The sequence below is a fragment of the Prinia subflava genome, chromosome 27 (genome assembly GCF_021018805.1).
Source record: "Prinia subflava isolate CZ2003 ecotype Zambia chromosome 27, Cam_Psub_1.2, whole genome shotgun sequence".
Taxonomy (NCBI): domain Eukaryota; kingdom Metazoa; phylum Chordata; class Aves; order Passeriformes; family Cisticolidae; genus Prinia; species Prinia subflava.
The window spans coordinates 3,396,184-3,408,885 of NC_086273.1; the positions used below are offsets into that span (position 1 = coordinate 3,396,184).

Sequence of the window (12,702 nt, forward strand, 5' to 3'; positions counted from 1 at the left end):
CCCTTCATTAATTCATTGACTGTTATTGGAGATTGATTCACCCTCTTTATGCTAATTACTCCCATTTTTTAGTCCTTTTGTCGTATTTTTTATAATGTCATCAGACAGGGTAGAAGGGGCATTTTAAGGTCCATTTATACATTTCTAGAGAACATTTGCAGCAGTTCTGGATCTGGAAATGGAATCTGTAGAGAACTTGGGGATCTGGAGGACACTTCGGGGAGCCGGGTGGGCACTTGCAGGGGCCCTTAGGGATTCTGTCGGACAATTCGGGGTCCGGGGGAGCACTTGGGGCTCCAGGGGGCACTCGGAGGTCAGGGAGGGGAATCTGGGGGCCCTTCGGGGTCCGGGCGGGCACTTGGGGGGCTCTGAGGGGGCTCTCTGGGGCGCGGGGCATGATGGGAGTTGTAGGCGCGGGTAGGACACGGTTGAACGGGGCCGCGGAGCATCACGGGAGTTCAAAGCACAGCTCCAATGGCTCTCAGGGACGCGGGGCATGCTGGGAGATGAAGTCACGGCTGGAAGAGCGCTCTACCGGCGCCGCGGAGCATGCTGGGAGCTGTAGTCCCGGAAGTGGCTCGAACAGGGCGTTTGGGGATCGGGGAAGGCACTTGGGGGACACTTTTGGGTCCGAGCCGCAAGTGCAGGTCCTCAGCAGGGAATGTACACGGTTCGGGAGCACTTGGGGGAGCTTGGGGAGCTCTAACCGGGCTCTTTAGGGCGCGGGGCACTGCATGAGTTTCCGGCTCGGAACTGTGTTATGAGGGGCTCTGAGGCTGCGGGGGATGACAGGAGATGAATTCCCAGAAGCGGCTCTGACGGGAATCTGTGGGGTTGGAGCATTCAGGGGATCTGGGGACGCTTTTGGGGGGTCACGAACTGGCGCTGAGGGGATCTTACAGATCCTGGAGGGTCTGGGGGACACTGATGGGACACACGGGGGGCGATACCGGGGTTCTGTGGAGCGCGGGGCATGACGGGAGTTATAGGCAAAAAGAAAATGATGGCGCCGACAGCAGGCACCGCCTCCGAGGCCCCGATCCCCGGCGCTGATTGGCTGCGGGTGGTGATTGGCAGAAGGCTCGGCAAATGGGCGGAGGCGGGAACAGCCCATTCAACCCCTCCAGTACATCCCAGTAGAGCGCCGTTGATCCCCGGTACTGGCCACTACAACCCCACCAGTGCCCTTCCAGTACAGGCCCTCCCAGTACAGCCCAGTCCCTCCCAATACACCTGAGTTCATTCCCATTCACTTCCAGTTACTCCCAGTGTCATCCCAGTGTAGTGCACCCCATTGTTCCCCAGTCATCCCCAATGTGTTCACAGTGTCCCCAATTTGTCCCAGTATCTCCCAGTTTCACTCACAGTATCCCCAGTTTCCCCAGTATTCCCCAGAGCCACTTCCAGTATGTCCTGGTATTTCCCAGTATGTCCCAGTGTACCCCCACAGTCCATCCCAGTCTGCCCAGATTCCCCCTCAGCATTACCTGTGTTCCCAGGTTGTCCCAGTCCTCCCCAGTGTCACTCCCAGTATGTCCCAGTGTCTCCCACAGCATTCCCAGTGTTGCCCAGTATGTCCCAGTCCTCCCCAGTGTTTCCAAGGAAACTGGAACTGCTCACGGTGTCCGTGGCCCCCAAACCCAGCAGTGGGGTCAGTGCAGTGTCCGTGGGCACAGCCCCTTGCAGGGCCCAGTGCAGGTTGGGATGATGACCCACCCTCACAGCTGGCCCAGGGCAGGGCTGCAGTGGCTTTGGTGGCACCTTGGGCTGGCACACACTTGAGGAGTGGGTCTGTTTCCAGCGGAGAAAATTAGGAGTTTTACATTGCTTCAAAAACTAAAAACTCTCTTTCTGCTTGTGTGCAGGCAGCTCTCCAAGCAAAGCAGATCCCAGGTGAGGGAGGACACACAGGATGGGCTTGGGCAATGTGCAGCAAGGTTGTCCACACTGGCTCAGCCCTCAAGGCACAGCTTCTGTGAGCAGGCCAGGCCTCCTGAGGAGAGACCCTGGATCAGTGTCAATCACAGAATGCTGCAATCACCTCTTCTCCAAAGAGAACAGTATTAAAACAGACTCTTTATCACAGGAATGTGTATTTCTCAGAAGATCTGTGAAATCTTTCTCTAAAAGTGTTTCTCCATAATTTCCTTATGAACTGCATTAGACCCCAGAGGGAAATCAAGGCAGAGCCGTGCTTTGTAAGAACCTTCTTGATCCCACTGAGCCCCGTGGTGCATTTGGTGCTGAGCCCTTGAACCTCAGGGCCTGAAAGGAGATTGCACAAACCTTTCCTGACAGGTCCTGTCAGTGCTGGCATTGTCAGAGCACTCCCAGGGACTCACCTGCATTGCTCTGCAGCCAGAGCTTTCTCCCCTGATGGGCTCTCTCCTGTGCTCCCACCCCAGGCTACCTTTACCCTCTTTCTCCCTTCTGCTGCCTGCCCTTGCTGCCTGCAGGAACTTCCCTTCTCTGCCCTGTGGCCTCCTCCTCTGTGCCAGAGGAACTGGGAGAGCCCTTGCAAAAGATCCTGGAAACTGTGGGATGTGCCAGCCTTAGGAGACCCCTCCAGGAATGGAAGTTTAACTTTCCTACAGCCAGAGAATGATTGATGCAAACACTGTGCAGATTTCTCCCCTAGTGAGAGCTCAGTCACCCTCCCAGCCCAGGCTGCTCCCATCTCTCTGTGCCTCTGTGCTGTGCCCGGGGTGGCTGCAGGCAGTGCCCCAGCCCTGCTGGGCTGGAGAGGAGCTGCTCCTGGGCAGAGCTGTCTCTGCAGTGCTGCCCTTGCCAGGAGCTGCCTCTGTGCCAGGAGCCCTGCCCAGCTCAGCAGCACAGACACAGCACCAGGACTTCTCCTGTGGGTTGGGTGCTGGGTCCCTGAGCATCAGTCCCTGAGAGGGAGTTGAAGAAATCTCTCAAACATTCAAAGTCAGAATCAAACTCCAAGGTTTCTTGAGGTTTGAATGGGTTCTACTGAGGGACACGACTTTGAAAGTGTCCCCAAGTTCCAGTGTGAGCAGGACACTTTAGGATTTCAAATTGTAAAAACCTTATTCCGCAACTCAGTACTTAACCCCATCTTTTCTTGAGTTTTAAACAAGAAGACAGGCTGTCCTCAGGACAAGAGTTCTCCTGAGCTGGTAGATGGGCACAGGGAGCAGAAGAGCCCCCCTGCAATCCAGGAGGAAGCAGCTGGGGACCTGCTGAGCCACTCAGATGCTCACAGCTGTCTCTGGGACCAGATGGGATCCATGCTAGGGCCATGAGGGAGCTGCTGGATGAGCTCCCCAAGCTGCTCTCCATCATTTCTCCCCAGTCCTGGCTCAGCAGGGAGGGCCCAGAGGACTGGAGGTGCCAATGGGAGCCCATCCCCAAGAAGGGCTGCAAGGAGGATGTGGGGAACTGCAGGCCTGTCAGCCTGCCCTGGGTGCCCAGCAAGGGGATGGAACAGATCCCCTTGAGAGCCACCCCAGGGCACCCCCAGGATGGCCCAGGGATCAGAGGCAGCCAGCGTGGATTGCAATATCTGCACTGAGGATCTGCAGGAGGGGATTGAGTCCAGCATCAGCAAATTTGCAGGTGACACCAAGCTGGGTGTGAGTGTGGATGTGCTGGAGGGTAGGAGGGCTGTGCACAGGGCCCTGCACAGGCTGGATCCAGGGCCCAAATCCAACAGGGTGAGGCTGAACAAGACCAAGGGCCGGGTCCTGCACTTTGGCCACAACAAGCCCTGCAGTGCTCCAGGCTGGGGACAGAGTGGCTGGACAGTGGGCAGGCAGAAAGGGACGTGGGGCAGTGCTGGACAGCAGGCTGGACATGAGGCAGCAGTGTGGGCAGGTGGGCAAGAAGGCCAATGGCTCCTGGCCTGGATCAGGAATGGTGTGGGCAGCAGGAGCAGGGCAGGGATTCTTCCCCTGTGCTGGGCACTGGTGAGGCTGCACCTCGAGTGCTGTGTCCAGTTCTGGGCCCCCAATTTAGGAAGGACATGGAGAGGCTGGAGCGTGTCCAGAGAAGGGCAACAAGGCTGGTGAGGGGTGTGGAACACAAGTGCTGTGAGGAGTGGCTGAGGGAGCTGGGGTTGTTTATCTTGGAGAAGATGAGGTTCAAGGCAGACAAGGTGGTGTCAGGGCACAGGTTGGACTTGATGATCTCCAAGGTCTTTTCCAACCTTGCTGATTCTGTGATTCTCTGAAACCACCCTTGCAGCAGTTGCAGGATGAGCCCCGGGCCTCCTCTTGAGAAGGTGCAGCAGCCCAGGTCCCTCAGCTTCTCCTCACAGCCCCAAAGCCCATCCTGTCAGTCCTGCAGAGCCTCTGCAGCCCCTCCTCATTGCCCAGAGCAGGGAGCCCCACAGGCAGACACAGCAGGGCAGATGTGCCCCCCTGGCCTGTGGTGCCTCTGGCAAGGGAGCAGCAGGAGGCACTGCAGGAGCCTGCAGACAATTCCTGAAGCACTTGGAGGATGATCCTGCTCCCCAGTAGAAGTTCTCAGGGTTCCAGCTTGGGAACTGAAATGGGGAGTGCGGCCAGAGAGGAAAGGGCAGACAGGGATGGGCTGTTTACAGGGGAGGGAACAGGGGTAGGCAATTGGAAGAAATTTGTACTAAGGAAGAGTAAAGGAAACAAAGGTTAAGCAAAATAAAAGCTTAGGGCAGTGTAGGGGTGGCTGCCAGGCAGCCCTGGATCTCAGCAACAATGTCTGCAGTGGGACAGGAAACTCACAGCTCATGAAAACAAACTTTGTGGCTGACTACAGAGGCCATGACAAACCTGAGTGGTTTCCCTCCTGTCCCCCAGCCCTTCCTGGCCCCAGGGGCTGATGGCATTTGTGCTCACTCAGGTTCATCTCCCCACACCAACACCATGGGGGTGCTCACGCCTGCTCTGGGCAGTGCAAACAGGGGCTCCTGAGGCAGTGCTGCCGTGGCTGTGCCTGCAAGGATGCAGCACCTGTGTGAGCTGGGGAGAGGCCAGGGCTGCAGAGGGGGGATGTTGTTGGCAGGTGCATGAGGCTGCTCTGGGACGCTGCCCTGGGGTGTCCAGCGCAGTGGGGATGGATCAGGCCCTGCTCTGCTGCTCCTTCCTGTCTCCCCCAGGGACCTTGCAGAGCCCCAGCCATGCTGTTTGCCCCCAGCCTGCCCACGGCCAGCCTGGGGCTGCTGACGGGGCTTTTCTGTGCTGAGCATTGGCCTGGCCGTGTTGTGGAGAGAGCCTGGGCAAGGAGCCTGCAGCCCCCAGGCCCTGGCCTGAGGCGTCAGCGCTGCCCCAGCAGTGCCCATGGCCTGTCCCTGCTGCAGCCCCGGCACTGCCACCCCCAGCCCTGTGCCCGGCCCCGAGAGCACTCAGGCCCTACAGCAACAGCAGGGCCAGGAGGGCAGCGGGGCAGGGCCACGGCAGCAGCACTGGCAACACCAAGTGCTGCTGCTGCTGGGCACAGCTGCTGTGCCAGCACTGATCTGCCCCAGCTCTGCACACAGACACTGCTGATGCGGCTGCAGAGAAGGGAACAAAAGGGGGACCTCTGGTGAAAAGTCTTCTTTAGTTTTTTTAAAGCCATCACAAGAAGAGCTCGTCATTGATACAGTCTAGGACCATAATAAAAGTGACGAGAAATAAAATAGCACAAACTATAACCTTCCTTTGTACACAATATTAAAAAAGGAAACAAGGAAAAAGAAACTGCAAAATGAACCAGCAAGAAGTATCAAATATGATTTTTATTACAAGTGATTTACAGAAATTCACCAGCAGTTTAATGTTTCTGAAATCGTCCAGTGACCAGTGTCCACACTGCAGCCTTGAGCTCCTGGTTTCTCAGGCTGTAGATGAGGGGGTTCAGGACTGGAGGCACCACCGAGTACAGAACTGACACTGACAGATCCAGGGATGGGGAGGAGATAGAGGAGGGCTTCAGGTAGGCAATAAAGCTCATGCTGATAAACAGGGAGAGCACAGCCAGGTGAGGGAGGCAGGTGGAAAAGGCTTTGTGCCGTCCCTGCTCAGGGGGGATCCTCAGCACAGCCCTGAAGATCTGAACATAGGAGAAAACAATGAACACAAAACAGCCAAATACCAAACAGACACTAACAGCAATGAGCCCAAGTTCCCTGAAGTAGGATTTGGAGCAGGAGAGCTTGAGGATCTGGGGGATTTCACAGAAGAACTGGCCCAGGGCATTGCCATGGCACAGGGGCAGGGAAAATGTATTGGCTGTGTGCAGCAGAGCATAGAGAAAGGCACTGGCCCAGGCAGCTGCTGCCATGTGGGCACAAGCTCTGCTGCCCAGGAGGGTCCCGTAGTGCAGGGGTTTGCAGATGGACACATAGCGGTCGTAGCACATGATGGTCAGGAGATAATATCCAGCTGAAATAAAAAAGATAAACAGAAACACCGGTGCAGCACATCCTGTGTAGGAGATGTTCCTGGTATCCCAGAGGGAATTGTGCATGGCTTTGGGGACAGTGGTGAGGATGGAGCCCAGGTCGCTGAGGGCCAGGTTGAGCAGGAAGAAGAACATGGGGCTGTGCAGGAGGTGGCCGCAGGCTACGGCGCTGATGATGAGGCCGTTGGCCAGGAGGGCAGCCAGGGAGATGGCCAGGAAGAGGCAGAAGTGCAGGAGCTGCAGCTGTCGCGTGTCTGCCAATGGCAGCAGGAGGAAGTGGCTGATGGAGCTGCTGTTGGACATTTCTTCGCTCTGGACATTCCAAGCTGTTGAAATAGGAGACAGTGATAAGTCAAGGGAGACTTTGCTGAGCAATGCCCAAGCCCTTTCTCCCAGCCCTTCCCTTGCCACTCAGTTCCACCCAATTTTCCTTTTCTCAAAGCCCTTCCTTCAGCCCCGTGCCTGGAGCTCTGCTGGGATCTGGCCCCGTGTCTGTGATGAGCAGGGGCTCTGCCCATGGACACCGAGGGGTCAGCTCTGCTCTGCAGCTGTGGGGTCATGGGAACAAGGACAGGGGCCAGTCCTGGGGTTGGATTTCATCAGCCCAAACTGCTTCTGAGGCAGCGGAGCTTGGCAGCATCTCCTGTACCAGGGCTAAGAAATGGTTATGGCCAAAGGAACTTTGAGAGGGTTTCCTGCTGTGCCCAGGGAGATCAGAGAGAACTGTGCAATGCAAGAGCATTGGCTGGAACCCAGTGAAGCCAGCTGCTCTGTCACTGCCTCTCTGCTTATCTGCCATTTCTGAGATTGAGGGCAGTCTCTGTGTTCCCCTGAAAATCAGCCTGACACAGCTGAGAGCAGAAGGACCCACAGCAGAGCAAAGTGGCTCAGCCTTTCTCAGAGTCTCAGCCCCACTCCTGGCCAAGGGCACTCCTGTCCCCCAGTGTCCCCTGGAGGCAGCTCACAGCTTGGATGGCATCCCCAGGACACACCAGGGCTCCTGTCCATGGCACTGCTGGAGGAGACTCAGCTCATTCCCAGCCTGCCAGCCTGCCCTGCCCACAGCTCCCCGGGGCAGAGGGAGCTGGGACACCCCATTGCTGTGCTCAGCCTGCACAGGAGGAGCCCCAGGGCTGGGCCTGAGCCTGCAGCTGGAACTGCCATTCCCAGAGAGCCCCTCAGCAATGCCAGGAGCACCTGGGCAAGGCAAGGAGAGAGAGAGGCAGGCCCTGAGGAAAAGCCTTTCCCTGGCCAGCCCTGCACAGCCTCTGCCAGGCAGCAGCAGTGCAGGACAGTGGCCCTCAGGCCCTGGTCAGCAGGGAATGGGCACATGGCAGGAGAGATGCCCTTCATCTCTGCTGCTGCTCTGCCGGCCCAGGAGGGCACTGAGGGCCCCGAGCCCCCGGGCTGAGGGCTGTGCTGGCTGGGAGGGGACAGCAGAGCTGTGCTGCTCAGGGCAGTGTCTGCCCTGCAGGGCAGGGCCGGCAGGTGCCACATCTGCCCTGCAGCAGGGCTTCCCTCAGCACTGCCTCCCTCCCTCCCTGCCCAGGGCTCTGCTGCTGGAGCTGTCCCAGCCCGAGCTGTTCCTGTGGCCCCGGGCTCCTTCCCTGCCAGTGCTGCCAGAGCCCAGCCCAGCCCTGGGCCAGCTCTGCCCTGCAGCTGCTCGGGGCTGCAGGGATTAAAGAACAGCTCCCCCAGGCCTGGGCACCATGGAAAGGGGATGCTGGATGCATCTGGAGGCTGGCAAGGTGCAGGCACTTTTTTTTGGTTCCCAGGAAACCCCAGTGTGTTGCTTTAAAAGCCTCTGCCTCTACCCAGCAAAGCTAACTTTCAATTCCCACCAAGCTGAGCCAGGGAAAAGTGGGTGCACAGATTCAGGAAAGCAGAGACTCAAGTAGGAAACTCCTGCCCTGAATGTGCTCATGAAAAGTCCCCTCAGACATGAGCTGGAAATGAGCTGGAGCTCTGAGCAGCCCCGCACACAAAGCAGCCTCTCCACAGCAGCAGGAGCTGCCCTAGCAGGAGCCACTCCTTGCACCCACAGCTCCCCTCCAGCATCCATGGGAGCTCCCAGGCAGGCTGAGAGCTGCCCCTGGCAGGTGGCAGATGCCCTGGGCTGGCCAAGAGCCCTCAGGGCTGCAGCACCTGCTCTGCACCACAGGCCTGGGCAGCCCTGGCTGCAGCCCCAGCTTCAGCCCCTGCAGCCGTCCCTGGCAGCAGGAGCCGTCCTGCCCTGTCCCTCTGACGGTGCCCAGGGCAGCCCCGCTCTGGAGCACATCCTCCCCCAAAGCAGCAAGGGCAGCAGAGCCATCCTTACAGTCACCTCAGTGCTGTCCTGGCTCAGCTTGAGGAGATCCCTGCAGCCACAGACTTACTGTGTCACAAATGGTGAAGATTTCTCCATGAAGAAGTTCAAAATTTTCAAAACTTTTGAAGATTTCTCTGAGAATACTCTCAGAATTGTCCTTCCAGTTTCTTTGAGCCTCTGTCTGCTTCATTCCTCTCCGGTACCTGCAGGCAGTGCCCTCAGCCCTGCTGGGCTGGGAGAAGAGCGTCTCCTCAGGAGAAATGTCTTTTTAAAGCCCTTCCTGGTTTCCAGAATCTGCCCCTGTGTCAGGAGCCTGGCCCAGCTCAGCAGCAAAGAAAAATTTCAAGGACTTTAATGAGCCTCTTGGGGATTTGGTGTTGTTTACATCAGACTCAGTCCTTGAGAGAGTGTTCAATAAACTGCTCAAGAACTCAAAATTGAATTAAAATACTGAAGTTTCTTCAAGTTTAATTGGTCCCACTAAGAGACAAGACTGAGAAAGTGTCTCCAAGTTGTAGTAGGAGCAGAACACTGCAGGCAGTGAGGACAGGTGGGCACAAACAAGGCAAAGGTGTCTCTGATGCTGACCAAACCTGGATGTGTTTCAGGAATGCCAAGGGCCAAGGCCTGAGCCCCAGCCCCTGCCAAGGCAGATCCTGTCCCTCCCTCCTTGCTCAGGGCTCTTCCCGGGCCACTGGGATGTGGGGATGTGCAATGCCAAGGGCAGCACCATGGGGCGGCCCCTGCCAGGCTGCTGAGCAGGGCCAAGGAGGCAATGAGGCCCCAGGCCTGCAAGGGTCACTTGTCCCCTCCTGATGCCTCAGGCCCAGGCCCAGCAGCCATGGCCCAAGTGCTGCAGGAGTTGGCTGTGTCAGGGCCTTTCAGCTGCTGCCCATGCCTGTGCCCTGTGCAGCCCAGGCTGTGCTACGGTGTCCATGCCCTGTGCCTCTGTCCCTGCAGGCTGTCGTCATCCCCCGGCTGCCCCACCTGGCTGGGCCCTTCCTTTGCTGACAGCTCTGCGTCCTGCCTGCCTCTGCCTGGGCACACAGAGCCTTGGGCTGCTCCAGACTCCTGCTGGGGGATGTGTTGCACCTCAGCCCTGCCCTGGCAGGGAAATTCCTTTCTCCTCATGTCCCTGTTCAATCCAAGTTCCAGCTGAGGGCTGGAGGAAAGGAAAGGATGGCACCACAACTTTCCATGTCCAACCCAGCAGGGATGTGACAGCTCTTACACCACAATCCCTCCTTGCCAGGGGCACAATGTTCTTTCTGTGCTGAGGCTTTGCTCTAGCAAAGGAAAACTCCTGTCTCAGGCTCACCTTTCCTGCTCAGCCAGACCCCTGAGGTTCCTCAGCAGAAGAGAATCTCAGAGTTCACATGGCCAGGCACCATCTTCCAAGATGGGGAGATTTCCCCCTTGACTGGTGCTCCCATTCCAGTTTTTATATTCAAGCATCTCCAGTCCCTCAGTTTTGGTTTCCACTTGCAAATGCAAGTCCAGGAGCTCTGTTCATGCCCAGCCACAGCAGGTGACACAAGGACAGGGCACTGGCAGTGGGACATTTGCAGGGAGCACCTTCAGTGAGCGCTGGGGGCTGGAACTCAGTGCAGAAAACACCCGGGGGCCTCCAAGGCACCAAGGCAAAAGGAACAAAGTTTCACTTCTGGCCTTGCTAGGGAGGACCAAAATCTCTACTTTTCACCCCAAGGTTCCATTGCCAGGTGTTCTCCAGCCCCAAGAGGAGACCCCTGAGGGGCACTGAAATGAGCCCTCCCTGTGGTGCAGGAGGGTTCGGGGCAGAGGAGGGGCTGCAGGAGCTGGGACACGGCTGAGATGCAGCTGCCCCAGCGGTGCCTCCGGGCTGGCAGGGCCGTGGTCACTCAGGGTCAGTGGCCGGTCAGTTGTGTTGACAGGACACGGGTGTGGACACTTCCCTTGGAGCGTCTCCAGGGATGGAGTGTTGGGGCTGTCCCTGTTGTGTCACACAGACGGGAACGCTGGGGCTGCCCTGCTCCCGCCCCACCCAACAGCTCTGCCAGCACCTGCAGGGGACACAAAGGCTGAGCCAAAGGGTGAGAATTGCAGAATGGGCTGAGCTGGGAGGGAGCCACGGGGATCATGGAGTCCAAGCCCTGGCCCTGTCCAGGACAGCCCAACAATCCCAGCCTGTGCATCCCTAGGAGCGGTGTCCAAAGGCTCCTGGAGCTCTGGCAGCTTTGGGGCTGTGACCATTCCCTGGGGAGCCTGGTCAGTGCCTGAGCCCCTGTGGGGGAAGAAGCTTTTGCTGCTCTCCAGCCCAGCCCTGCCCTGGCCCAACCCCAGCCCTTCCCTCGGGTGCTGTCCCTGCTCCCCCGGGGCAGAGGTCGGAGCTGCCCCCGCGCTGCCCCTCGGGAGGAGCCGCAGCCCCCGGGGAGCTGTGAGCTGCGTCTGCTCTGCTGCAGCTGAACAAACCCAGCGCCCTCAGAGCTCCAGGGAAAGGTCCTGCCCCTGCCTCAGGGCTTGGGCGGTGCCACTGGGAGAAAATCAACTTCCAACTTTTGCCCCATAACAGGGAGGAGCAGCAATTGTTGGATCAGAGAGTGGGGTGGAATGGCGTGTCACTGGTTGGATGGCACGGCCTGGCACGTCCCGGCTCGGTGGCGCTCCCTGAACCCCTTGGAGATGAGTGTCAGCTCCCACGGGGACAGCGCCGGCAGCCGTGGCTTCACCAAGTCCTGAGCGGTGCCGGTGGCCACGGTGCTGATGGAGGTGGAGGCCGTGCTGGGCACAGGGCCCTGTCAGCCCCAGATCTGTGGGGCAGGGGCTGCATTCCCTCCCCAGGGTCCCCTGGCATGGGGTGACCCCTGTCCTCACCTGAGGGTCCTGCTGGAGGCACAGCCCAGGAACAGCCCTGGCAGCCCTGTGGTCATCTCTGAGATGTCAAGGACCAGGCAGAGCATGGACTGTGGAGGGAGGGGGCTGCAGAGAAAGGCAGGGCCCCCGGGGGACCCCAAAACCCCCTGGAGCCCCCTCAACCTCAACCCCACTGCCTCGGGAGTGTGTAAGGGAGCAGGACTCGAAGGGATCCCAACCGCCTCTCACCCCACTGCCTCTGGGGTGCCAGATGGGCTGGGACCTGGTTGGGAGCAGTGATGGTGCCAGCAGGGATGGGATCCTGTGCTTGTGTTCAAAAGGGGGTTCAGGCCATGGGCTCTGGATTCCAGCTCTAGGTTTGAGGTCCTGGCTGTCGGTTTGAGGTACCAGCTTTGGGCTTGAGGTCCTGGCTGTGTCTCAGTGTTCTTTGCCCATACTCGCTGGGGGTCCCAACCCTACTATCAGTCCCCAGTCCGCTGCCCGTGTGCCACCTGCTCTTCATCCTGGCCATGGAGGATCTGAGCTGCTTCTTTCCCCCAACAACCTCTGTGCCATCAATGAGTCCTGCAGCCAGGTTTGTTATGTCCAGGATCAGGTACAGCCCCAGCCTGGCTCTGATGGCTGATTGGGGTTGTGCTCTCTTGGAGATGCAGCACTGAGACCCCTCTGCTGTCCCCATCAGGTTCTTCTTCCCCAGCGGGTGCAGACTGGGACAGTCCCACCATTTCCAGCTGCTGAATGACCGGGCCAGCCCTGTCCTGAACTACCCCATCATTGATTACCCTTTTGCCCAGGAGAGCCCTGCCAAGCTGCCTCCTCCTTCTCCCCTTCCACCTCTTCCTCCTCCTTCACCTCCTCCTCCTCATCCAGTGCCCACAATTGCCTGTGGGATGTGGATCCTCTTCCCTGACTCACCTGCAGCTGATCATGGCCATCCCACAGTGGGCACGGGGTACCCCAGATTGCCCAGATGGGCACTGTGTCACACCCCTGGGACAGCCTGACAGCCCTCAGGACAGCTTGGAACCTGTCAGGGCAGCCTGGTACCCACAGGGACAGCCCAGGATAACTGGGGACAGCCTGGCAGCCACTGGACAGCCTGGCACCCAAGGGGACACTGTGACACCCACAGGGACAGCCCTGCATTGCTGAGATGGCCT

The 12,702-nt window shown here is 58.5% G+C and overlaps 3 protein-coding genes across 3 annotated transcripts in view; 1 reads left to right on the forward strand and 2 right to left on the reverse strand.

The window, feature by feature from the left end:
* Positions 1-12,702, forward strand: part of LOC134562421 (olfactory receptor 14A16-like) — a 391,199-nt gene that overhangs the window by 176,888 nt on the left and 201,609 nt on the right. The window lies entirely within an intron of this gene.
* Positions 1-12,702, reverse strand: part of LOC134562442 (olfactory receptor 14A16-like) — a 114,544-nt gene that overhangs the window by 43,447 nt on the left and 58,395 nt on the right. The window lies entirely within an intron of this gene.
* LOC134562436 (olfactory receptor 14A16-like) lies at positions 4,232-6,690 on the reverse strand. The gene has a single exon (XM_063419832.1). It carries the CDS (start codon positions 6,682-6,684, stop codon positions 5,752-5,754), a length of 933 nt encoding a protein of 310 aa, XP_063275902.1. The 5' UTR covers positions 6,685-6,690; the 3' UTR covers positions 4,232-5,751.